At 38.6% G+C, this 27,366-nt stretch overlaps 1 protein-coding gene across 1 annotated transcript in view; it reads left to right on the forward strand.

Moving 5' to 3' along the window:
* The first annotated feature begins 2,184 nt into the window (after nucleotides 1–2,184).
* Nucleotides 2,185–27,366, forward strand: part of rgs11 (regulator of G protein signaling 11) — a 30,525-nt gene continuing 5,343 nt past the window's right edge. The window contains exons 1-14 of the mRNA XM_017717410.2: nucleotides 2,185–2,265; nucleotides 3,504–3,600; nucleotides 10,573–10,623; nucleotides 12,029–12,135; nucleotides 14,005–14,056; nucleotides 14,151–14,209; nucleotides 14,383–14,459; nucleotides 14,898–14,979; nucleotides 21,028–21,096; nucleotides 22,058–22,081; nucleotides 23,832–23,893; nucleotides 24,114–24,227; nucleotides 25,014–25,129; nucleotides 26,593–26,680. Of these exons, the coding sequence (XP_017572899.1) occupies nucleotides 2,203–2,265; nucleotides 3,504–3,600; nucleotides 10,573–10,623; nucleotides 12,029–12,135; nucleotides 14,005–14,056; nucleotides 14,151–14,209; nucleotides 14,383–14,459; nucleotides 14,898–14,979; nucleotides 21,028–21,096; nucleotides 22,058–22,081; nucleotides 23,832–23,893; nucleotides 24,114–24,227; nucleotides 25,014–25,129; nucleotides 26,593–26,680 (1,061 nt within the window). The 5' untranslated portion in view covers nucleotides 2,185–2,202. The remainder of the gene's footprint in view (nucleotides 2,266–3,503; nucleotides 3,601–10,572; nucleotides 10,624–12,028; nucleotides 12,136–14,004; nucleotides 14,057–14,150; nucleotides 14,210–14,382; nucleotides 14,460–14,897; nucleotides 14,980–21,027; nucleotides 21,097–22,057; nucleotides 22,082–23,831; nucleotides 23,894–24,113; nucleotides 24,228–25,013; nucleotides 25,130–26,592; nucleotides 26,681–27,366) is intronic.

Raw genomic sequence — 27,366 nt, forward strand, 5'->3', positions numbered from 1 at the left:
AAACTTCTGAAAACGTTCTCCACTTAAAGGACTTCCTAACATTCATTCCAGCAGCAGAACTTGTTTAAGGACCTTTTCCTCCATTAAACCAAAAACATGGTTACAACACTAGATGGCGCCCTGAGTCCTCAATGAATGGGGTGAATGGAGCAAAATGACTGAAAACACCATTAAAATTAGTTTTTGGTCTTTCATACAGAGATTTCCTTTAAAAGTGAAAGAAAGAGCATTAAATAATTTGCAAAGACTTGTCAGGATCGTAATGTTTTTCTACAGATAATTGACCCGTATTGGGTCGTGGGATGCTAGCACTGCTGAGTGCTGATTGGCTGGTTTGGCTTTGTCAGTGTTGAAGGGACAAAACCTCTCTTCATCCCTTAGAGTTAAACAGGCTGTGCCATTAAGACTATTACATGTAAATGAGCTCTGTTCTGATTGGCTGAATTTTGCTTTGTTCAAAAAGCAGTCTGGGTTGAAATGCTCCTTATAACTCTGTGTAAGTGAGGAGGGGTTAATCTGCGGTTGGCTGAATAGGTGGATATATGCAAATGAGTTTTTCTGACATCACAAAAACAGTGAATTCCAAACTGGTTGTTTTTCAGCTTCAGTTCCATATATGGACTTTATGAACTGGTGTGTATTTTTTGAAAGTTAAACATTGTTTACTATATCTATTTCAATAAAGTGAGGACAACGTGGTTTTCCATGACATGGACCCTTTAAAAGGATTAACCGTTTACAAATGACAGTTTTACACAGAATCTCCATAAAAACCCATTGATTTTGGACTCTCTCAGGAGTGCCATCTAGTGTCTGACCAACCAGACGCTAAAAAGACATCACTGAGTGGCGGTTCTCCTCACTAGAAATCCTCTGACTGAACCAGCGAGAGAACCAATAAACATCTAGTTCAGCTCTTTCTGCACGAACCTCGGACAGATGTAATTAAATGAGACTCCCAGCATCGTTTAGTGAGTTTATCATGTTTGTTATCAGTTAACTGTCTCCACAAATTCACTGTTTTCCAGCTAAAAGGTACGAGGTGACGTTGCGATGTGACTCCACTGTAAAAAGTAAAGGTGCCTTAAAGATCTAATACAAGGTACTGAAAGAACTGAAAATGCACGGTTCCGTCCAGACGCGCTGTAAGCGAGTATAAGAACAAATAGTAAAGCTGTCTGTTCTGATCTAAAGCAGTAACAGAGAAGAGCTGAGCTCAGAGACAGCGAGCAGAGCTGGAGGACGCAGTTCAGTGAGGAGGAGGTTTTTCTTCGCTGTTTTTTTCCAATAATGTTCATAAATTCGAATTTAAACAGTGACTGAAAGGCCTCGACAGTGCAGCGTCAATAAAAGCGATAAACAAACGAAAACCGCCGAAAAAAGAGTGTAGAAATGTGGTGGAGACTCGCCTGTAGGTGGTGTCTGTCGCTGAGTGGGCAGTGAGTTGAAATGCGGGTCGTGTCCTGATAAAGTTTGAGCTTTATCGAGTCGCGCTGGTTTAGCAGAGCGGATCGCTGGTCTGAGCGCTGGAACGCAGGCGACGAACAACGTAGCCACGAAGACCGTTCTAGAGCGCGAGATCACAGCGCGGCGCTGAAACACATAGCGACCAACTTGATATCGAAAATAAACAGGAAGGTCCGATAATATTAAGTAAAATATACACAGTTTTTATTGTAGTTAATATATACAATAACAATTATACAAATGTACACGATATTAATAGTCTATAAATGTAATTTAATAACATAATACGATAGTCGTTATTTTATTTTTTATATTTCAATTGTAAAAAGGAAATATTCAGGTTCATTTTTAGTGAAATGCATCTTAGTACTTTATAAAATTAAATGAAGGTGCTGAACAAGTCGCTAGAAACTTTTCGCTTTTTAGCCGTTTAACTCAACCAGTTCACCCCATTCATCCAGGACTCACTCGCGCGCGCCCTCTGGTGGTCTTCAGTCATGTTGTCAATATAACGGGACAAACCCTAAACCTAACCCTAACCGGCCTTTGAACCACTAGTCAATCACTGTGTAGTGGGCTGGGCTTGACAGAATAAGGGCGGGGCATTAGCGAAGCTTTTCACAAATGCTCTCTCTCTCTCTCTCTCTCTCTCTCTCTCTCTCTCTCTCTCTCTCTCTCTCTCTCTCTCTCTCTCTGACTCCAGTCGGTGCGCGGGGAGCAAGCCGAGCAGCCACCATGACCATCAACACGCTGAACCAAGGCGGAGTGCAGAGAGAACAGATGCCCTGCTTGACCAAGGTAGGACGGCCGAGACCCTGAGGGGCTGCTTTCTGTCCTTTACCTCAGAAACCGTTAGCTGACAGTCTGCCAGCTGTGTTCAGCTCCTGAGACCCTCAGAGCCCCTCACTTCACGAAGTTTTGACGAAGCTCACTTCAAAATAACGACGTTTCTGTGGTAAATTCTCTCTGTTGAAGCTCGTTCTGCAGAGAAAACCGCCCGTTTTCTGTTCTTCTGTTTGTGGCAGCAGTTTGTCAAAGTTTTTTATCTCAGAATAACGACTTATTGGCTCCAAAGTGAGAGTAAGTGTATAAAAATACCGACTGTGTAGATAATGCCTTTTCTTTTACATGTTATCGAGAAATAAGGACTAAAATAATGATTTGCTTGACAGTCGTTGTTCAGACTTATTATTTTTTCTCACGAAGTTAAAATAGACAGACTGCTGGAAAAGAAAAGGGGATTGTTGTCTTTTCTAGCTGGTGTGAATGAGTTTCTATAAAATCACTGTGTAGTGCAGCTGCACTTTCCATGAGTAGAGTTCAGTTTCTGTCGTCACCTTTTTAAAGGCAGTAAAGTGACTGTTGTTGTTTTTATTTCTGTAAAAAAATGAAGGATCTGTAGTTTAACTTAAAAGTAGCATTTATATGATCACAAATATATATAATGTAATAAACAGGGCGTTGAAAGACCCCTTTTACCCTGTTCTTCAATGGTCAGGACCCCCACAGAGCAGGTATTATTACTAGTAGTGCCTAACAGAGGGAACAGTGAGTGAATATTTCCGTCAAAGCTTTTCTCAGCCTGTTACTGAATGGACTCCATACAATACTGAGGACTCACTCATGCTGTAATGAAAGGCCTGTGGTTGATTTTTACAGTGTTTTGTCTGAATGTATTGAAAACTGAGTTTTGACGTCACGCTACCGTATTGATATTTAGCTTTATTAATATTCATAGAGGACAGAAACACTGTTAACTGTGATGTTCATGATTACTGGTTCTTTAAGATTGTTTTGGAAGAACAACTCAAAACACAAATGAAGTGAAGAGTAAAATTGTGTGAATGTAAAAGTAATCAGTCCATTGATGATGAGCTGAGTCAGGCTTCAGTTCAGAGTAGCAGCACTGAGGAAGCCTGGGTTCGCTTCCTTTATTAATGCTGACTTCAATATCTTCAGATATCATGTTGCTGTGATGTGTTTGGAGAATATTGTGACTGCAGTCAGTGTGTTTTTGGTGTGCTGTGTTGATGTAGATGGAGCGGGTGATCGTGTCGATGCAAGACCCTGACATGGGAATGAAGATGAGGAACCAGCGGCTGCTCATCACAGTTATACCTCATGCGATGACCGGTGAGTCTCTCTCTCTCTCTCTCTCTCATTCTCTCTCTCTCTCTCCCTCTATCTCTCTCCCTCTCCCCCCCCCCCCCCCTCTCTCTCTCTCTCTCTCTCTCTCTCTCTCTCTCTCTCTCATTCTCTCTCTCCCTCTCCCTCTATCTCTCTCCCTCTCCCCCTCTCTCTCTCTCTCTCTCTCTCTCTCATTGTCTCTCTCTCATTGTCTCTCTCTCATTGTCTCTTCTCATTAGCTGAAGTTGAAATGAGCTGTTCAGTTCATCTTCATGAGCCGCCAACATGTCACGACACAATCAGGCAATTAGTTAATTAGAGACAGACCTCCTGTTAGTTAGTGGCAGAAATAGTTAATTGTTGTTATTATTAGGGAAGATTTTTCGGGCTTGACCGATATGAACCTTTTGTGGCTGATGCTGATGCTTATATATATATATATATATATATATATATATATATATATATATATATATATATATAAATTAATATGTTGGCACAGGGTCATGTTTTCCACTGCGTTTCATAACCTCTTCTTTTCACAACAGTTTTTAAGCATTTAAGAACAGAGGAGACCAACTGCTGTAGTTTTGGAAGTGAAATGTTTTCTCATTTTTGCTTAACATAGGATTTCAGCTGCTCAACCGGTCAGAGTCTCCTTTGTCGTATTGTTCAAATGTTATCAGTGTGTGACAGGGTCTGGACTGCAGGCACCCAAGCTCTTTTAATATGGAGAAAATGCTGTTGTAACACATGCAGAATGTGGTTTGGCATTGTCTTGCTGAAATAAGCAAGGACTTCCCTGAAAAAGGTGGCAGCATATGTGGCCAAAACCTTCAGCATTAATGGTACCTTCAGAGATGTGCACTAATGGCCACCTATACCATCATGAATACTGGCACACAAATTATTTAGAAAGAGCTGAAGCCTTTTGGCCAAAATATCCAAAATATTCATTTTTCTGGTTTGACACCACTTCACAAGCGCTATTGTACTATGTTACATTTTTCCTCTTAAAATTTGTTCAGACAACTGTACAGAAAGAGATGATTATAATTGTCTTTTAATTTGCTATTCTGATCTTAAAAAGACTACACCTTCAGCTCCACCATCAACCCTTGTGGGAAAACATTATTACTTTTGTGGAAAAACTGCAGAGCCTCCAAAACAGGTGTACATTGTATTTTAGGGCTGCTGTGAAAAACACAGTGATTGGAAGTGATGCCAGGCTTACTGTGTGTATCTCTGAAACTCAGTGTGAGTGTTTGAAGGGAACGGCTATCCATCTTAAAGTCTATGCACACTGAACTCAGATGACACTGTGTGTTTTTCGGCCCGAAAGTTCATTTTTTATGATTAATTATACAGTAGCCTGCAGTGTCGCTCTCTCAGAGGAGGTAGGGTTGACGCAAGGGAAAGTGTGAGGGAACACAGTCAGAATCTAATTCAGTTTTTATTTAGCTGTACTGTGCTGAATTTCATCTTGGTGCATATGGTTATGAGATCAGACAAGATATCAGAATCGAGTGAGTATCTGCAGATAATAAGCATAAAAATGTATTGAGTTTGGACAGACAATCATTTTTGACTGATGTTTCCAATATCAATATTTGATTATTTATTGTAGAATGTTTAATTTTTATGTATTATACAACTCCAATTCCAATGAAGTTGGGATGTTGTGTAAAACATAAATAAAAAGAGAATACGATGATTTGCAAATCCTTATCAACTTATATTCAACTGAATACACTATAAAGACAAGATATTTAATGTTCAAATGGATTCAAATATTCACTCATTTTGAATTTGATGCCTGCAATACGTTCCAGAAGTTGGGACAGGGGCAACAAAAGACTGGGAAAGTTGAGGAATGCTCAAAAAACACCTGTTTGGAACATTCCACAGGTGAACAGGTTAATTGGAAACAGGTGAGTGTCATGATTGGGTATAAAGGGAGCATCCCTGAAAGGCTCAGTCATTCACAAGGAAGGACGGAGCGAGGTTCACCACTTTGTGAAAAACTGCGTGAGCAAACAGTCCAACGGTTTAAGAACAATGTTTCTCAACGTGCAATTGCAAGGAATTTAGGGATTTTCATCATCTACAGTCCATAATATCATCAAAAGATTCAGAGAACATGACAGGGTCATGTTTACCACTGTGTTACATCACCTTTCCTTTTAACAACACTCAATAAGCATTTGGGAACTGAGGACATTAATTGTTGAAGCTTTGTAGGTAGAATTCTTTCCCATTCTTGCTTGGTATACAACTTCAGTTGCTCAACATTCCGGGGTCTCCGTTGTCGCATTTTGCGCTTCATAATGCGCCACACATTTTCAATAGGAGACAGGTCTGGACTACAGGCCAGTCTAGAACCTGCAGTCTTTTACTATGAAGGCACGCTGTTGTAACACGTGCAGAATGTGGCTTGGCATTGTCTTGCTGAAATAAGCAGGGACGTCTCTGAAAAAGACATTGCTTAGATGGCAGCATATGTTGCTCCAAGACCTGTAAGTGCCTTTCAGCATTAATGGTGCCTTCACAGATGTGCAAGTTACCCATGACATGGGCACTAACACCCCCCACACCATCAGAGATGCTGGCTTTTGAACTTTGCACTGATAGCAATCCAGACAGTCCTTTTCCTCTTTGGACCGGAGGACACGACGTCCATGATTTTTTGAGCATTCCTCAACTTTCCCAGTCTTTTGTTGCCCCTGTCCCAACCTCTTTGGAACGTGTTGCAGGCATCAAATTCAAAATGAGTGAATATTTGCAAGAAACAATAAAGTTTATCCGTTTGAACATTAAATATCTTGTCTTTGTAGTGTATTCAATTGAATATAGTTTGAAAAGCATTTGCAAATCACGTATTGTGTTTTTATTTATGTTCTACACAACGTCCCAACTTCATTGGAATTGGGGTTGCAGATTAAGTAATCAATATTAGTTATTATAGAACGTTTAGGTGCTTTTTTAATCATGGCAGTGTCCTGAATCAGACCTGCTTTCAGGCATATATCAGATATGCATTAGTCATGGCAGTCGAACATGTGCTCAATTCTGTGTACCTTCAAAAAATAAGGGCCATTTTGTGCCGTTGTTTATTCATAAAAACTTAAAATATTTTCTGTTTGGAATTTATTTTGAAATTTGTGTTCTTGGTGACTTTGAGGGAGGCGCACAAGTATAATCTAAATGTGGGAAATACATCATGTATGATGTATATATAATGATTTGTCGAAGCTCGGAGTGTGTTGCACATGGCTACCTCCATGTTTCTACGCTCACTGTCCACTTTATCAGCTCCACTTACCATATATGTACACTTTATAGTTCTACAATTACAGACCATCTGTTTCTCTGCAAACTTTGTTAACCCCTTTTTACCCTGTTCTTCAGTGGTCAGGACCCCCACAGAGCAGGTATACATGTAGGCATTGAGCGTAGAAACAAGATGTGCTTAACGAAGACTGGACTTTTATTATAACAGATCAGTTCCTCCGAGAATCTGTTATTTCCTCTTAGAACTTGTTCAGGCAAACATTAACAGTGTCACACTTAACACAAAAATGATCAGATATTGAGCACTATATAAAACGTTAAAGGCTCTTACATAAGAAAATGAAATTTTATAAACGTGAATGAAAAGGTCCATCATGTCAAAATATCCACTTTTTACCTATATGCATGGCTGCCCACACCAAACACACTCACTCTGAGCTCAGCCTTTTTACACCATAGTTCCTGCCTGAAAATGAGCCACGTGATGTGCAGCAGCTTTGGCTGAGAATTACGGCAGCATCATCTGCTGAGCCATAAAGAGCTCATACAGCGAACTTCCTGCTTGCTAATGGAACCCTAATCTTTACCTTCTGCCTCTGTAGCTCACTATTGATTACCATGAACAATAATTCCACTTAGAAAAGAATAGAAACCCCCATTCCAAAAAAAAACCCCACCCCCCCTAGTCCCGGAACACACTTATAATAGATGCCAGTGGGCAGTTGCTTCAAAACACACTGGCTTCTATTAGAAGTGGTTTTTAATCAATGAGCTTTATGTTTTTACAGAGAAACATGTCAACAGCGTTGTCCATCCTAATCAACTGTGTGATACAGATGCAGTAGGTGCAGATTGCGCTGAGTGTTGCTGTAGCACAGACAAAGGTAGATTTTGATTAAATGTGATAAAGTATTGAAGTCCCCTGCTCAGATTACATATTTTGTTGACTGTCTGAGTGAGTGAGAATAAGTTAATACGTCCTGTAGAACTAACAAATTTAAAAGTAATTTTTTCATCAAATTTCTATTTATTTGCTCATCTTTATATATATATATATATATATATATATATATATATATATATATATATATATAAAGATGAGCAAATAAATGTAGAGGAGATGTTCACTTATTTTCACTTAAAATCATAACATTTGACCAGAAAAGCACAAACTTTTACATACAATGGTAGGGCTACTGCTTTATTCTATGCCAAACACAAGGCCTGCAGGCCATGTCAGGCCTGTGGAACAATACTATTCAGCCTGGGAACTTATTTTAATGTTCTATTAATATTAGCCTGTTTCAAGCTGCACTACACTTCCCAGTATGCACTGAAACATAATCTTTGTTTGACCACCTTCTATGGGCCAGCACTTACACAAAAATAAAAGATGCCTGGTGTCTAGTTCAAAGCAAATAGGCAAAAAAAACATTAGACATTAAAGACATTTAACAGTAATCTATACACAAAACAGCCTATTGTTTCAACTTGTTTGTATTCAAAATTATCTTTGAATAGTTCATGTATTGAGTGCCTATTTTGCTGTTGCAGTTTTGGCATATTTTGATTGAACAATGGTCAGTTAGCCATAGCAAAATGTTCAGTAATAATGAAATATTAACATTACTAACAAACAGTGCATAGTTACTGCAAGTTTTGAAAGTATATGAATAAAACAAAAAGAGATCTTTCCTACATTCAAATAATGTTAAAAATCAGGTCCTTTTTTATTTTTAAATAGGTAGGTAGGTAGGTAGGTAGAATGAGCTAACTTTATTGATCCCGAAAGGAAATTGCAGTGTTTGAGTAGCAAGACATATAAACTTACTATGAAGAAAAATAGAAATGAATCTAGGCACAAGTTAAAGTACAAGAGAAATGAAACAAAAGTATATCTATTTAAATATTTACATTGCATATGACACATATTTGTTGTATTTATAAGACAGCAGGCACTGAGTGGTATGAGGTAAACTAAAAGCACATATTATAGGCCTCACTGCTTCAGAGTTGCATCAAGATTGCACAGTGTAAAGTGCACAGTTAGTGTCATTACAGTAGTAGCTATGATATGATATATTGCCCAGCGTGTGTTAATTGGAGAGGAGATACAGTGATGTTGTTCAGCACTGTTCTGACAGCAGGAGATCAGTACCATCTGTCACGATTAGTCCCTCCCCTCCCCCTTGATTGTTCTCACCTGTGTTATCCACCTGTGTCTTGTTAACCCTGTTGTATTTAAGCCCTGTGTTTTTCCCTTTTAGCTTGCTGGTCTTTGTTTGGGCTTTGTATTGTATTGTTTGCATTGTTTTGTTTGGTGTTATATCTTCTGGCCTCCGTTTTATTGTCTGTTCTCTGTTGTTGTGTTTAGTCTGTATTCCTTTATGTTATGTCTGTCCCTCCATGTCTCCATGTTGGCTCTTGGACCCTGGTTTGTGGATTTGCCCCTAATAAATCTCACTTCTCTCAGCGTATGCATCCGCCACATCATCGCTCCCACACGTTACACCATCTCTGCAGTAAAGGGACTTGTTGTAGAACTTTATAGCAGTGGGTAACCAGTGTACCAGTTGCAGTTGAACATTCCTGAACCCCCCCCAGTAAATAAATTTGTCTTTGTCTCACAAACAGTTTTCTTTTAGCGCTGGTCCATGTCCTGAGTCAGCTGTCTGGCTTCAGAACGTTCTGCAGATCTTTTTTATCACGGTGCCGTGATTGTTACACTGATACTTCACAAAACATCTGATTACATCACTAAAAACCAAGCTGACACATAGCTCTGCTACCAATGGCCTTTAGGCTATTTCACATGGTTAATGTCTAGTCATTTTGTTATTTTAACAAGAAGTAGTTTATAGCCTGTAAATATGCAGGTTATTAAACTGAACCAGGCCATGCCAGAAACTACCAATACCAATATGGTGTGGTGTTACCACAGCCTGCGGTGCTGTGCTGAAACAGCTTTCTGGATATTGATTAAGAGGATCCTCATTCTGTCAGAGTAAGGGGCAGCTTGCGGTCCATACATACGGCTATTTCTTGTGTGTGTGTACTGTGCTGTAAAACAGCTTTGTTTTTGAACAATGACCTGCTTAGAATCCCCCGCCTCTAACATTCCCCCAGGAATAGTATCATAAACCAGAAATAGCTAGGAGATAGTAATCTATATTGCACAGGGTATCGCAACCCTATTCTGTGGCGTTAAGAGGGTATTTACCTGCACTCTCTATTGGTCAATTGATGTGAAGTGGCAGGTCTTCTGGACGCATAGCTTCTGCCCCCTGCAAAAAGCAAAAGAAAGATTCCAGAAGCAAAAAACTTTATCAGCCAGTTCAGCAGATAGAAACACAATAAAGCAAAAACAGACAAAATGACTAATACATTTATATCAGAATGAGTGAAAATGAGTTCTAATCTTTTTTTTTAAATGTTAAGTTTGATTTAAGTCTCATTGTATTAGCAACACATTTTGGACATTTTGGTACTTAATATTTTGCTTGTGGTTTCATTATTTTATTGGAAATTTTTGGCACAAAATTACAAATGCTGTAAAAAGTGACAAAAATGAAGAAAGAAGTCTTTGTTCAGGCAGCCACAATACACAGACCAAGTGGTGTGTGTTTGAATGGATGTGTTTGTTTGTCCATATGTCCATTTGACACTCTTCTGTTTTTGTCCATCCAGGTCGAGATATTGTTGATTGGCTGATTCAAAAGTATACCATAACGGAAGAAGGTAGGAACACATGTGTATGTGCACATGCAGATGTGTGTATATCTTTGTTTGTATGCAAATGCAATGTGTGCATGTGTCATGCTGGTTGCTATGCTTTGTTTCCAGCAGGAGTCCCTGAGGAGATGACATGATCCTTATTGTGTGCTCCTTTGCGAGTTTTCCAACACACATATACTCATTATTTATACCTATTTCAGGACGAGGGGGTCATACATATACTCCATATAGTTACTTAGATATTTACTTAGTCTTTAAAGGCACCCCGTAGGGATGCATGGTTTTATTATTATATTTTTTTATTTATTATTTATATTTATTATTTATTATTAAAGGAATCAGGTGTAGCGGGTAACCCCTCTACTTTCTACACAGTAGACTGGGGTTCAATCCTACACTATACCAATATGAGTCCTTGGGCAAGACTCCTAACATGACCTTTGCCTACATGTGTAAAAACAGTCAAATTGTAAGTTGCTCTGGATAAGACTGTCTGCTGAATACCGTCAATGTAAAAGCATGGGAATCTCATTTGCACAGTACTGTACATGATAAACAGTGGATATGGGCCTTTACACACAATTTCCATGTTGCAAAGCCTAACCAAATTTTCCAAAAAGAAATACTACAAAATCAGAACAGTTTGGCCCTGAAAATGTAAACGCACACACATACATGCAGGCACGCTCAAAAACTCAGACACGTGTGCATTCACATACAGTTCAAAACTGCTGTAGCCAAAATATCCTTACATTCTAAATGCAGTGCAAAGAGCAGAGCACTCTGATTATCAGAACTCTGGGTAAGCAGGAATTAGGATAATATCAACTGTCAGCAATTAGAACAGAATTCACTTGTAATCCTAACATCGCAGATCACACAAAAATACTCTCTAGTGTGAGTGTCAGTGTAGTGTGAGTATTATGAAGGAGCAGTTTGAAAGTGGAAATATTTACGCAGAGCTGTGTTTTTCTGCACCCCTGTTGTGCTCGGTAAGCTTAGGTAAACATCTAGGGCATCACGCAGGTGTATGTGTTGTAAACAAGACTCCAGAGAGTTCCGCAGTGACTTAATGTGCTCCAGAAAAGAGAGCATGTGCAGTAAAGAGTCAAGCTGAGTCATTTATTTTGAGGTATCCCAAGTACAATGTTTATTGTTTTCACTATAATACATTAGAAAATCAATACTTTTCACATATGTGTGTTAAGACAAATACTAATTTATTTGCATATTAGCAAAAAAATACACGTATGCTTCAACCTAATGGTATTACCATTACTGAAGAAACCAGTGCTGGCTAATGACTGATGCTGACTCAGTGCTACACCAGCATTGTCAGTACCAGCTATGGCTGTGATATAGCTGTAGTAATATAACATTGAATTTTTTTTTGCGTGTGTGTTTTTAGAGGCGTTACATATAGGAAACTTCTTGGTGAAATATGGCTACATATACCCTCTGAAGGAGCCTCGGAACCTGTGTTTGAAACAAGACGAGACCCCTTATCGCTTTCAGGTACACACAGACAGTCCGACTAATACCAGAGGGGTATTACATGTAAGATACTCATAAATGTTACATATCAAGTAGGAAAACACTAAGACCTGCATATATATCATTTACAAATGTAGAGAAGAATGTCACAGTTTTATGCATTTAATCAATGCAATTTAGTCAATGTAGGAGTGGACATGCTTTTCTGAGCATATCGTAGTTATATGATATGATCATATCATATGATCATATAATATCATTAGCATATAATAATAATAATAATAATAAAAACATTTTAATTAAACTTTTTTCCATTTAGCTACAAAATCTCAAAGTGCTTTACATGGGAATTTAGGTAAAAAATGGAAAAACAACAGTACGGTCTTAATGAAAAATAAGAGCAGACATACAAATCACAGGCAAAAATCATCATCATTATCATCGTTAATCGCAGCGGGTCCTAGGACGACCCCAGAGTCTTATCCCGGTAGGCTGTGCCTGGTACACCGCCACCGGGAGGCGTCCAGGGGGCATCCACCTCAGCTGGCTCCTCTCAATGCAGAGGAGTAGCGGCTCTACTCCAAGGTCCCCCGGATGGCCGAGCTCCTCACCCTATCAAATAGAGTGTAGCCTGCCACCCTGCAAAGAAAGCTCATTTACGCTGCTTGTATTCCCGATCTCATTCTCAAATTAAATTATCCACAAAAACATTGATAATTTGGAGATGAATTGGCTTATTTGTGTTTAATCACTTCAGCTAGTTTCCTGATACATTCAATCCACAACAAGATACCGACAAATACTAAAAGTCAGGAAGCTGAAGCTGTTCCACCTTAAATGGCGCTGCAGTTATATTCTGGTGCCTCAGGCACCATTTAAGGTGGAATGGGAAGATTCCAACAAGAAGCTGGCGAAACAGAAGCTGACTTCAGCCTCATAAAATTAAATTTTGAGAGACATTTTACAAGAAGCTGTTCTACTTTTGAGGACAAGTCTCCTGCTGGAGATGCAAGAAAAGCAGCTACAATCTGCTTTTTTGTTTATATTTTTTAGCCTGTACTTCTACATTAGTACATACTGACACATTTACAGCCAAGATAGAAAAAAATATAAAATGTTGTGGCTCTGAAGGTGGTTTAATGTTTGTTGACATTTGGGTTGCGACCCCTGGCCTAAGCATATGCTAACCTGAACAGATATGCTCTTAATGTGGATTTAAAAACACCAGTGTATTCCAGTATTTTCTGGAAGGCTTTTCCAGAGTGTAGGAACTTCATAAGAAAATGATCTTCCTCTAACTGAGCTGTTAAAGATCCTTGGAGTTTGCAGTCAGGCTGCCTCAGCTGAGAAAAGTGGACTCGACGAGCTACAATGCTTCAGCAGATCAGTAAGGATTATATCAGTGCTACGCAGTTAAGAGTTTTAAATGTCATAAATAAGATCTTGGAGTTAATGTAAAACTTTAGAGGAAGCAAGTGGACACTGAATAAAACCAGAGTATTAAAACTGCTAAAACTGTCTTAGTGAGCACACAAGCTGCTGCATTCTGAAATAGTTGGAGTTCATTTAGAGAGACAGACAGTAACACATTACAGCAGCATTAAAGAAATGAATGAAGACAGTGTAGTGCAGTGCGTTGTGTAAAAATTATTGTATTTGTAGGTTTTGCTAATTTGTAGCACTAAAGTTCGTTTTTTCTCTGTTCCAAATGATGAAGACTCAGAAAAACTAAATATTGTGATACGTGTTGTATATTGCGAAAATCTCTGGAGATTTATTATTAATTAACAAGTTACACAGAAAGCTTCTAGCTTTTGTCGAATTATAGAAAAGATTATACTTGAAGGGAATTTACACTAATGAATGTAATATCTCTTTTGTTTCTTTCAGACGCCGTATTACTGGACCTCAACCCGTTGGCCTGCTTCAGAGCTGGATTACGGTGAGTTTCTTCAACCTCACAAATCGTTCTCTATACTATTTTGGCATCAGGCTCAAGCTTTGCTGGCTATTCTGCTCTTGTTTTCTACCCAAAGCAATTTATTTGGCCAAGAAGAACATTCGGAAGCAAGGGGAGCTGATAGAGTACGAGAAGGTATGTGTGCTAAAATTTCTCTTCCAGCACAGTTGTCCACACAATGCTTACTGGACCATGTGCTAATTGGGAAATATTTTCTCTTGCGTTTCTTCCCCTCCCCCCTCTGTCTCAACCTTTCTCTTTGTTTCTGTGTCTCTCTCTCTCTCTCTCTCTCTCTCTTTTTCCGTCAGGAGTGTTATAATGCTTTACATAAGAGGATCAATCACACCTGGGACTTTGTGGTGATGCAGGCGAGAGAGCAGCTTAGGTGAACTGCTTTTTGCTGCTCACAAACACACTTCATCTCCCCACTTACCATTCTAGCTCTGTCCATTATGTATGGGGGAAACTTCTCATCCTGGAGAAGTGAAATGAAGACTGCAGCTAAACAAGAGCTGTTTCAGTTTCGTACCTTTAGTACTGATAATACCAGCACTAATTAACTCTAATACTGGTCCAGTTTCCCAAAAAAAACATTGTCCTAATTGGTAGAGAAAGTGTTTAGTGTGATATGCACTCTACCATATAAGAATTAACTGTGTGCTGAGATGATTTTGGGAAACCTGTGCACTGTTAGTACTAAGACATCAACAAAGTAATAGCTACATCATCATTGTCTGTACTGTGATATAGTATTACAGCATTGCAATGTTTGTCTATTGTTTTTAAAGGACTATGCTGTGTTTTTTTGTTTTCCTCCATTTAGGGCATCTAAACAGCGGCGGAAGGCTGATCGCATTGTGCTGGAGTGTCAGGAACAAGCCTACTGGTTAATCAACAGACCTCCTGTGAGTAGATATGTCATATAATACGTTAATATATTATATTGTGAAGACATACAACAGGACATATTAATACTGGCTATGCGTTGTGTACTACTACAGCTTAGTGTTTCCCCATTGTGACAGTGATTGACTCATTAGAAACTGCAACATTCTCTACGTTCAGATTACAAGGTTAAATTGGTGCAAATACAACTTTTTTCTCCCTAATTTAGTTGTGGACAACTACTTAGGCCTCTTCTGTCACACGGCGCTACCAAGCTGGGAGGATGAAAGCTCTAGTATGTACTTCCTCCAGGATATGTAAATTTAGGCACGGTATCTTTTAGAACAGTCAGTAATGCACATCATTGGACAGCTCAACAGGCTTGGAGGAGAATGCTAAACACCAGTTATGTTACGTCAGCTAACATAACAGCTAACACGCTCTGAGTGATGGGAAGGGGTCATCCTACCCATCCAGAGAGAATGAGGACAGTGGTGCTGGACTCATGGCCACATATGGCTGCAGCATCGGCATGGGCTGGCTCAAGTTTGCAATCAAACGATAGGGGCGGGATTGAGTCAGTTGCACTGCTCTATTCAAATCAGGTCTAAGCCTCCTTTATATGTAGATACGTATAGGTACATATAGATATATCATGGCAGATTCAGAATGTGTATTTTTACATGTAAATATGTATTTTTCTATAGCTTGCAGTTTCTGCTAGTTATCACTGCAGAAACACTGAAACATTTTTTTTTTTTTTTTTTTTTTTTTTTACAAACACAAACGTGAACCATCAAGGCAGAAAAATCGGACCTGAGCCAAAACTGGAATTGAATAATAAGACATTGGTTAATGTCTTATAAGCCAGTGTTTTTCATTTGTGGCCCACCCAATTCAACTCATCAGTTAATTGAAAAATCAGGTTAATTCATTTGGTGTTTGTCGATTTATTTATTTATGGCTATAATATTCTACCTACAAAATTACTTGAAGTGATGTTTTTTATCATACAGAACTGTTTTATCACTATTATTTATATATTTATTTATAGCCACAATATCCTACTCACAAAATTACTTCAGATGATTTTTTTTATCTAGCAGGACTTTTTTCTCACTTATTTATTTATTTATTGCTACCTTGTCCAACTCACAAAATTACTGTAAATTGTTTGATCATGCTGAACTGTTTCATACATATTATTTATATATGTATTTATAGCCGCAATGTCCAGTGTGATTTTTTTAAAGGCAATTTATTTTAACCTTATTTATTTATTTACTTACTTACTAACTTTCTTACTTATAGTCATGATATCCCACTAATAAAATTGTTTATTGTGATTTTTTTATTATGCAAGACTACTTTATAACTACAATTTAACTATTTTTAATAGTTACACTGTCTTACCCACAAAGTTATTTTTTGCATTTATGTATATTTCACATTATGAACTGTATATATCTTATATTTCCACAGTAAATTTTGTGCTTGTTTTTTTGTTGTTTTTTTATGCTTTATACTATATATATATACAGTGAGTCCAAGAAGTATTTGATCCCTTGCTGATTTTCTTTGTTTGCCCACTAATAAAGACACTATCCTTCTGCACTTTTAATGGTAGATATATTCTAACATGGAGAGACAGAATATCAAGACAAAAATCCAGAATATAATTTTAAAGAATATATTTTAATTAATTTGTATTTCAATGAGGAAAATAAGTATTTGATCCCTCTTGCCAAACACACTCAATACTTAGTGGCAAAGCCTTTGTTTGCAAGCACAGCGGTGAGACGTTTGTTGTAGTTAACCACAAGTTTAGCACACACACCAGGGGGAATTTTGGCCCACTCTTCTTTGCAGATCCTCTCTAAATCACGAAGGTTGGTGGGCTGTCGCTTGGCAACTCTGACCTTCAGCTCCCTCCATAGATTTTCGATCGGATTGAGGTCTGGCGACTGGCTGGGCCACTCCATGACCTTAATGTGATTTTTCTTGAGCCAATCCTTTGTTGCCTTTGCTGTATGTTTAGGGTCGTTATCATGTTGGAAGACCCAACCACGGCCCATTTTCAGATCCCTGGCAGAGGGGAGGAGGTTGTCCCTCAGGATTGTGCGGTACATGGCTCCATCCATCTTCCCAGTGATGCGGTGAAGTAGCCCTGTACCCTTGGCAGAGAAACACCCCCAAAACATTATGCTTCCACCTCCATGCTTGACGGTGGGCACAGTGTTCTTGGGGTCATAGGCAGCATTTTTCTTCCTCCACACATGGCGGGTGGAGTTGAGGCCAAAAAGTTCAATTTTGGTCTCGTCTGACCACAAAACCTTCTCCCAATAACTTGGTTCATCTTTCAAATGATCATTGGCATACTTGAGGCGCGCCTCCACATGTGCTCCCTTCAGCAGGGGTACCTTTCGGGCCCTGCAGGATGTGAATCCATTGTTGCGCAAAGTGTTGCCAATTGTTTCCTTGCAAACTGTGGTCCCAGCTGCCTTCAGGTCATTTGCTAACTCCTGCCGAGTGGTTGCAGGACGATTTCTGACCGTTCTCAGCATCATTGCCACCCCACGAGGCGAAATCTTCTTTGGAGCACCGGGCCGAGGTCTGTTGATTGTCATGTTATACTCTTTAAACTTTCTGATAATTGCACCAATAGTTGTTACTTTCACATCCAACACCTTACTAATCTTTTTGTAGCCCATTCCAGCTTTGTGAAGGTCAACAATTCTGACTCTGAGGTCCTGTGACAGCTCTTTGGTTTTACCCATGTTGGAGACTTGAAATCTGTGTGATCTGTCTGATTCTGTGGACAGGTGTTTTTCACACAAGTGATTAGTGAGAACAGGTGGCTTCAGGTCAGGTAACAAGTTGATTGGGAGTGTCTAACTGGTCTGTAAAAGCCAGAACTGCTAATGAATACTAAGGGATCAAATACTTATTTCACTCCATGAAATACAAATCAATTAATATATATTCCTTAGATTTATTTTCTGGATTTTCTTTTTAATATTCTGTCTCTCCATGTAAGAATACATCTACCATTAAAAGTATAGAATGATCATGTCTTTATTAGTGGGCCAACGAAGAAAATCAGCAAGGGATCAAATACTTCTTGGACTCACTGTATATATATATATATATATATATATATATATATATATATATAAATATAGTAAGACTACTTTATAATTACAGTATACACTTATACACAATAATAACTCATTATTGCGAAGTCACGTCTGATATATGGTAGCTTGCACTAAATAGGAACTGAATTTTGACAGTAGAATTTATTCCAGACAATCCTACACATGCTCTCATGTTTACATGCAGGCCCTACTTATGAAATATTCACTTAGCCTGTTAAAAGCATCAGTTCCTTTTTTAAAAAAGAGGGGGATGGGAGAGGAAGGACCTGTCTGGAGAGGAAAAGAGAAATGCAGAGAGGAAGGGAATGAGTAAAAGAGAGAGCATAAACGCATGAATAAAAGAGGGAGGAAATAAAGGGGGCAACAGAGTGGAACTCTGATTTCTTTATGAAAGCATGCACACATGCATGCCTTTACTTGAAGTTATGAGAATTTTGCAGGATGCTTGATCCACAAGACGTACACCAGAGACACAGAGCATTTTGAGGTGATGCTTGGCTGAAGGAGTGAAGATGCCTGTAAGGAACAAATCCACAAGAAAAGAAGTGAATGTGTGTGAATGTGGGTGTGTTTTATTTTTTGTGTGTTTGTGCTTGCAAGGTCATGTGACCAGGGCTTTCTCTCTAATGGGTCCATCTTCTGCCTCAGAGCTTAAGAGGATTCCATTATTGAGATGTGTGTGTGAGAGAGAGGGGCACCTACATGCACGCAACTATCAGTGAAAACATTATCCAGGAATTGAGGGTTTAATCTGGGCTACATTTAGAGGCCATTTCATTCCTTCACATCCAGTCTGTGCGGGTGGGTTTGGTTAATTCTCATATAAACCATAAATCCAGCAGCAGGAAATGTGTCAGGATAAGTGATTTACACAAATGCGTCTGGATAAACCGGTGGCACCAAAATTATCATTTGTCTACCTACATCTGACGGAAAGTCTAATCTGGGTTTAATTTTTAAACCTTCATCCACTAAATCACCCGTTCAGAATTATGTCTCTTAATGCATCTAAGGCCTTGGTGAAGGGGCAGAAATATATGTCTATATGGGCATTTGTCTCCAGTGATGACAGGAGAGGATAAAGTTCAGCTCCTCCCTGCTGGGCTTTAGTTAACTTTATGGCATTTTATGCTTTCAGAGAGGGGGTTATGCAATGATTATTTATCATCACCCACCCCTGGTGATAATAAGCTAATCAACAGCTTCTTGCTCTAATTTTTCTGTTATTATTATTCTGTTTTCTTTTAAATGGCACTGCAGTTACATTCAGGCAGTTCAGGTCAGAACTGCTGGACTATTTAAGGTTGAACAGGAAATTTATTTTGCTAGCTACCGAGACATTAGCATAGTATTAGCAATTCTTTATGCTTGTTATGAAGAAAAGGACCATAATACATTGAAGAGAAATTAAATGGTTGGTTATCGAAATTTCTAAGGAAATTTTCTCACAGTACTCCATTTGGAGTGTGCCTCTGAAAAACCTCTCTTTGGAGGGCCATGTAGCCCCAATGCTTCACCCTACCCCTCTATTTCAACAAAAATCGGGACACCCTATCCCTAGGCGTGAACATGCAAAACGGAGGGCTAAGGGCTGAGTGGTAGAGGCAATTAGTGAAAAGGGATTGGACCTTAATGACAGAATCAGTCTTCAGTATCCAGTTTAGCTGCTCCTCAACAAACTGAATACACATTTCAGCTAGAGTTCCTATGTGGCTTTTTCCGCATTTCTCTTCCAGACTGAGTGGCATTGAGATATGGTGATTTTGCTGGTTAGTCAAACTGTCCATGTGTTTGTCTGATAAAGCAGTCACATGTACAGCTGGCACGCTGAAAGGTGTTTTGCTCGGACATAAAGCACAAAGTTTTGGAAGAGTGAACTACAATGAACAGGAATTTAAGAGACTTTTGTAATCTATATCTGACAAGATTCTGTCATTAATTGGATGCTTAATCCAGTATTAGAGACAAAATGATTCAAGCAACTATTTTTTGTCCAGGGAGACTGACCTTCTCTTGCAGTATTATATGTAGTCATCACCCAATACCTGGTTTTGCTGATTAATGCTTCATTAAATTAACATATAAGCTAGTGGTGGAATTCAAGCAACACAACACACTACAAAGACCAAACAAAGACGAGCAAACTAACAGGGGAAAACACAGGGCTTAAACAGGGCCAGGAAACAACAAGGGTTAACAATACACAGGTGGATAACACATGTGAGAACAATCAAGGGCGGAGTCAAGAAATAAGGGGGCAGGACAGGGAAGAATCAAAACAAAGAAAGCACAAGGACAAGACCAAAACAAAACAAAAGCACATGGAGGACTGGGAGGGGCCAATCGTGACAGTGAGTTAGTTTGAATCCAGAAAGCCCAGACTTGTGTTGTTTTAACTGTAATTTTCTAGCCCAGATAATATATTTTTTAAACCTGATTTTTAAAATTAGATTTATGTTGTTATTGTAATTTATTATGGTGTTTCTACAGGCAAAAACACTTACTGTGGAGATAATTTATTTGAACATTTTTCTTGGCTGCCTAATACTTGCACAGTACCGTCTAAGATATATGATTTATATATTAACATTTACTGCTGCACAGTGCATAGCTTATTAATCATGACTGATATGGGTCTGGTGTGTTTTGATTCATGTAATTCAGCAAAACTAAAAAAAAATTGGTTAAAATAATACAAGAACGTGAACTAATGTTACATTATTGATCGCCAGTGTAATATTAATATAAGCAAGGTTTATCGCAATTGTAGTATGTAACAATATAATCACTGTACTAGTATTTCCCTATTGTAGGGCTTTAATATAGATTATTACATTTCAGTTTGAGGAAGCATAAGCTCATCTCGACATGTGTACAGATATTCCGTGTTTTTGTTTTTTTCTTCTTCAGCCAGGTGTCATGGACATTCTGGAGCAGGGGCCAGATCGGAGGAATGTTGCCAACACACGAGTACAACTGGTCAGTGGTCAAATGCTTGCAATGTGCTGTACTTGCTCTTGACACTCTATGTATGTCATTGTGCTATTCCATCCACATGCTCTTAATATATTTCAGATCCTAGCGAATATAGATTTCCAATATGATGAGTCAAGCAATGTAGGGATTTCAGTATGAAATTCCAAGCCTGTAAACAGTTTTCATTAATTTCAACTTACAAGCAGGCTCATTTTTTGTTAACCATCTAATACCCACATCATGAGAACAGCACATCACCAGTTGTCTTGTGATGGAAGATAATTGTTTCTCTCTTCTTTCTTTTCATTTTTCTGATGCATCCATACTCAAGTAAGTGTTTCTTTTGTAGTGTAAGACTTAAATTCTGGCCTTTCTGTATTACTCTCAGCCATTTTGGTTCATATTGTGGCATAGAGCTTAACGGCATGTTCATCTGCAGTATTGTGCAAAAGTCAGATGCCCGTACTGAGAAAAGGAACTAGGCCAACATTAAGGATATTTGCTAATCAAACAAAGAAGCTGCTGGTGTTCTTTAGAACAATCCCTGGCTGAGACCTCCCCATTGTAGTAACTCCTAAAACTGAACTGTGGAGGTTTAGGAAAATGTTCCTGCAGTTGTCTTTGAAAAACTGGAAGCAAAGACTGAACACATTATATACTGTACTAAATACATCATATCTCATGTAGTTCATGAGGCTTCTGTGTCATTTCCTGTTAAATGTATTTGCTTTTTTTTCCGGACTCTAAAAAATAATTTTGTACTTAATGGCAGTTTTGACTGGAACTTGATTGAAGGATGTTTTCTGACTTTTGCACAGTAATGTTTGTTTAATAGATTTTATTTGAAATAATTTTAATCAGAATTGATTCCTGGAGAAATACAGGCATTCTAAAATCTCATTAGTCCAAATGCGTTCACAGCAAATAACAACATATGATTTGTTTCTGCTGAATTTCAGAAAAGAATGCTGAATTCTACAAGAAAGAGGTAAATCTACTTGAAGATGTTTTGTTTTTATCTCCATACATTTTCAAGCTCACATTAATTTGTTTATAAATATGTTTGTTATTACATAATGTGTGCAACATACACCGATGAGGCAAAACATTATGACCTCTCACAGATGAAAAGAATAACAATGATTATCCTGTAACAACGGTGTATGTCAAGGTGTGGGATGTATTAGATGGTAAGCGAACATTTGGTTCTCATAGTCGACGTGTTGGATGCAGGTGTCATGCTTCTGGGTTTCCCCCCTGCCTCCATAGGTTCCGCACATTAGGGTTTCAACAATTCTCTGGACTCTTACGCCACAGACTCAGCCAATCATAAACAATGTCCTAGACCCAAGTCATGTGATTATTGAACTGAGGTCATCTGTTTCTTATTATCTGTCTGAGTATAAATACTTGTGTGTTTGAAGACTTTCTTTGTAAAGTATTGCTGGCCTCACCTGTTGTATACTGAGCCTTCATCTCGGTATCTTTATTTATGTTTCTTGTTTCTGTACTTGTGCCTTTGGATTGTGCTGTATGGTATTGTTGTCTCGGACTGGCTCCTGTTTTGGTTTTGTAGTTCGCTTGTATTTGACCTACTCTTTCTGATTAGTGGCCATGTTTGCACTTTTGTTCTTTGCTGTTCTGCCCTGGTTTGGCTTTCACACCCCTTTTGTTTATCCTCTTACTGTCAATAAATGCTTTTTGGACTTTTTTATCTGCGTTAGTGGGACATTTGTTACAGCAGGAAAAATGGGCAAGTGTGATGACTTGAGCGACTTTGACAAAAGTTCCTTTGAGTGTTGGGCACCCAAGGCTCAATGATGGGTGAGGGCAAATAAGGCTATACCGTCTGGTCCAATCTGACAGAAGGGCTACTGTGGTACAAGTCACAGAAATTTTTAATGATGGTTACTGAAAGAATCTGTCACAAGACAGCTGCATATAGGGCTGAGGAGCCACAGATCGATCAGAGTGTCCATGCTAACCCGTTTACCATTGAAAACTGCTACAGTGTATGCACGAGCATCAGAACTGGACCTTGGAGCAATGGAATAAGGTTGCCTGGTCTGATGAGTTGTATCACATGGACACCCTGGTACATGTGCACTGTTAACATGCAGAAGTCATGGCACCAGGATGCAATGTGGGAAGAAGACAAGGCAGTGGAGGGAGTTTGATGCTCTGGGCAGTGCTCTGTTGAGAAACCTTGTGTCAGAGCATTCATGTAGACGTCAGTTTGGCATCTGCCTAAACGTCGTTGCAGACCAGATCCACCACTCCATGGCGATGATATTCCCCAATGGTGGTGTCCTCATTCTGCAGGATAATGAGCCCTTCAGGAGTGGTTAGTGAAACATGGCATTGCAATTCCCCAGATCTAAAATCGATCAAGCATCTGTGGGATGTGTGTTGGAGCTGTTTTGGCAGTACCTGGAGGACCAACAGCATAATAAGCAGGGGTCATAATGTTTTGGTTCAGTGGTGTATTTTAGCTCTTGTAGCAAAACCTTCTATCTCAGAAATTGTGCCTTTACAAAAGAAGGAAAAACAAACATTATTTTAAATGTGTGTGAATGTACTGAATTTGTAAATAATAATAATGGTGTAAAAATATTTGATGCGACAATATAGTCTGATATGTATGACTAGACTGTCGTATATTAAGCTATGTCAGATTCCTTATACATTTGCATCATGCTATTGTACATTTTGTATTTAATTATGATGGAAAACCTTAGATTGAGCAAAACAGAAGAGGTCTGGGAAGAAATCGAATCAAGTCCTCCATCTGTCTGGAAAGGTAATTCTACTCCGTGCATATATTTGTGTAAATATGGCCACTCATGCCTGCTGTTGTCTGTTACTTCACTGTTTCTGCCCATTAATAATGGATCTCTTTACAGCCTCTAAAAAAAGCCTTTATAGGATTACATTAGAACATGGCTGTAGAGTGATGTTATGCTCTATATGTGGTGTTTGCCTTTAAAAAACAAGTTGTGTATGTTTGTTTGGGTGTGTAGTTTTGTTAAGTACTGTGAACAGTACCAGGATCATGACCCCATAATGCAAGGATGCCTGCCCAGCAACCCGTGGATCACAGATGACATCATGTACTGGAACATGAATTCTGAAACGTGAGTCAAGACTCATACACGCATATTTGGGCAGAAGAAGAAGTTATTGAATGTTAAATAATACACTATAATGCTCTGTTTATTATGGGGCATTTATTTATTTTTTTTTTAGCCTGACTTGAAATATGATGTAAATAATGTGCTGTATTAAGATGCTGCTGCATATTGTGCTGACTAGCCAGTCGCCTCTCACTTTCAGTGTAACTTCATGGTATTTAAATAGGCGATTCATTTAAATGCCTGTTGTGGAGCAAATAATATTAATTATGTTGCAGCTTTGGCTAATAAAGGGCAATGGTAGTCGTGTGTTTCATGTTTTATGTTACATACTTTTTACAGCTGAGTTTCAGTTGAACTTTATACAATTCAAGTGCAGTTTAATTTCATGTTGGTTTCTAGCAGCTGAGGTGGCTGGCATGCTGGTTTCACTGTGTAAAGCCAGCCTTAGAATCATGAAATGACGCAAAAGACGTCGGAAAGATTTAAAAGGTGTTTACTGTGCAGTAAGTGTTCCTTTACTCAGGAAAACACTGACATTAGAATAGGCACAAATAACACAATACATAGAAACATTTTTCCAAACTTCCAGTCTCCTCTACTTTTTACTACATTTATGATCATTTGTATGTGTTATAATGATATACAGTGTTTTTACAAACAAAAACACTGTTATTGGTAAGATAAATGATAAATGATGTGCCGATCTGGACATATCAGCGTATATAATGCTTTGTTTTAATGCCTTGTATTACGTGTGAGAGTGATTTGTGATTTATTTTTGACCAGGGTAACCATGCCGACCAAGCTGCGTGTGGAGCGCTGGAGTTTTAGCTTCATGGAGCTGCTGAACGACCCGCTAGGCAGAAAAGAGCTCCTTACTTATCTGGAGAAAGAGTTCAGTGGTACACACACTGCACAGACACACACAAACACACACACTGGCTCAGACACACATCTGAAGCATGTGAACATATTGTCACTTTCATACCTCAATTTTTTTTCATATGAGAGAGTAAACATATGAGATATAGCCTTTATTTATATCGTATGAGACAAAAACAAAGGCTACATCCTCATTATGAGGCTGAAGTGGCACAAATTTTGCACTAATGAGACGAAGATCTGACGTATACATCTTTTCAAATCAGATCTGAGCCACTCTCGCCTACATTCATATTACAAGCCTCTTGTAGGGAATTTAAATCTGCAGCTACACCAGCCATTTACAAATAAAACTGGACACTCGATAAGTTTCTCTAGAACAAAGATTTTCACATCAAACCACTCTGAATGACTTTGATACATGTTCATGTTTTAATTATGCAATTAATTTTTTTCCTGTGAAATTCTCATATCATACAGTTGCAAGAACACTGGTTAAGAAATTAGGAAAATGTTTACTCTTCCGGTAAAGTCACCCAACATCACAGGCGGATCAAATTCCAGGGCCACAGGGGCACTGGCCCTAAAAGAAATCTGATTGGCCCCTTAAGTGCCCCCAATCCAGGCACTTGGATTTGAGTCACATCATTTACAAACTCTTCACCTTTCAGTTAAATTCTCAGATTTGAATATTGAATATGCCACTCACAAGAATTGTGTAGATTGGTAGTTTCAGGAATGCTGGCCTATCCGTACTTTAATGGTGCTAATAAATGAAACCACTTCTGTGCAACAGAAGTTTCTTCAGAAGTTGGTTTCATTTTTATGTATATATTTATCTTCAGTGGCTTTACAATGCTAAAAAGGCTACTTTGAGTAAAATCTTGGTTGCAAAAATCAGTTCAGAACCAAGACAACCATGTACCACTCGATTTTTGTCTGAAATTGATGTAGAACATCACTTTTCTGTGGACTGTACTTCCATGAGAGCTAGGCAGTCGCCTGTAAATTGCAAGTATCACTGCTTGTTCTTTTGCAAGTTTGCATGTCTGTATTTGGTCATTGAGAAATTATTAGCCTCATAAATGTATAAAGTGAATAACATATGCAAATGCTTTATATAGATATTATGAAATATTATCAGAAACTGCCATTGCCAGACATATAAGTCTACACAATTGAGTGATGTTTCCTTTTTATGAGACAAGATATATGATGGTTTTACTTGACCCTGAATGGCTTTGACCTTCTTGAATTTTTCTGGAAGTTTGAGGGAGCTTTTATTCCACTGCACTTTCTGAAGGCATCAATAATGTAACAACTCCCCATGTTTCTTGTCTCCCTCGCTCCGTTCTTTCCCTTCTCCTCCCAATTTCTCTCTTATTCTCTCAACACTCTCTGCTCTCATGTTCACCCTCCCTTCTTCTGTCCTATTGCCTCTTCATTCGTCCTCCCTCAACGTCTATTCCTGTCTTTTTCTCAGCGGAAAACTTGTGCTTCTGGCAGGCGTGTGAGGAAGTGCGGCACGGCGAAGCCTCCAAAATTGCAGCAAAAGTGGATGAGGTTTACAAGTATGATCTCACATGTTCCAGATTTACGTGCAGAATCACGTGCAAAGTGGTCTCTGTTACATATGTATGAACTAAAAGAAGTGATGAATTGAATTTACTTGATTTAAATGTGAGCATCATGAAATAACCATTATTAAAATCAATAGTTAGTAAACACAAAGGCAAAATGTTTAGTGCTTTGCATTATATTTATCTGCAAATTATGTACAGTACTGTGCGAAAGTCAGAGACCAGCATTTCATTGATTTAATTTCCAGTCAGAAGGGCCATTGAGTTCAAGTTATTAATTTTTCAACATCCAAAAAGAAAATAACATATATTTAACAGTAAATTTAACTAAATTACAGTGGTATTTTATGTATTTATTGTGTTCACCGTTGGATTGTACTAGAGCTTTCATTCTTTTCAGTTCTTTTCAGTTTCCTTTTCTCAGCAGCAGCTTTTTGGTAGCTACACATCCTTTCAGACACATGGCACTGAGTTGTCTTCCCACAGTGAAAGGATGGACAGAAACACTTGTGGATGTTTTCAGATCTGAAGCAGCTTGATTTTCGTCTCCCTCTCAAAGATGAAAGTGTTAAATGCTGTTTGTTTGATGTTGATGGTTTTGGTGGTCTTTGACCTCTTCCTTTTGCAAATGGATTATAGCAATTTTGAGTGGAAATTCAGTAAAGAAAGGTTAATTT

The sequence above is a fragment of the Pygocentrus nattereri genome, chromosome 12 (assembly GCF_015220715.1).
Source record: "Pygocentrus nattereri isolate fPygNat1 chromosome 12, fPygNat1.pri, whole genome shotgun sequence".
Classification (NCBI taxonomy): domain Eukaryota; kingdom Metazoa; phylum Chordata; class Actinopteri; order Characiformes; family Serrasalmidae; genus Pygocentrus; species Pygocentrus nattereri.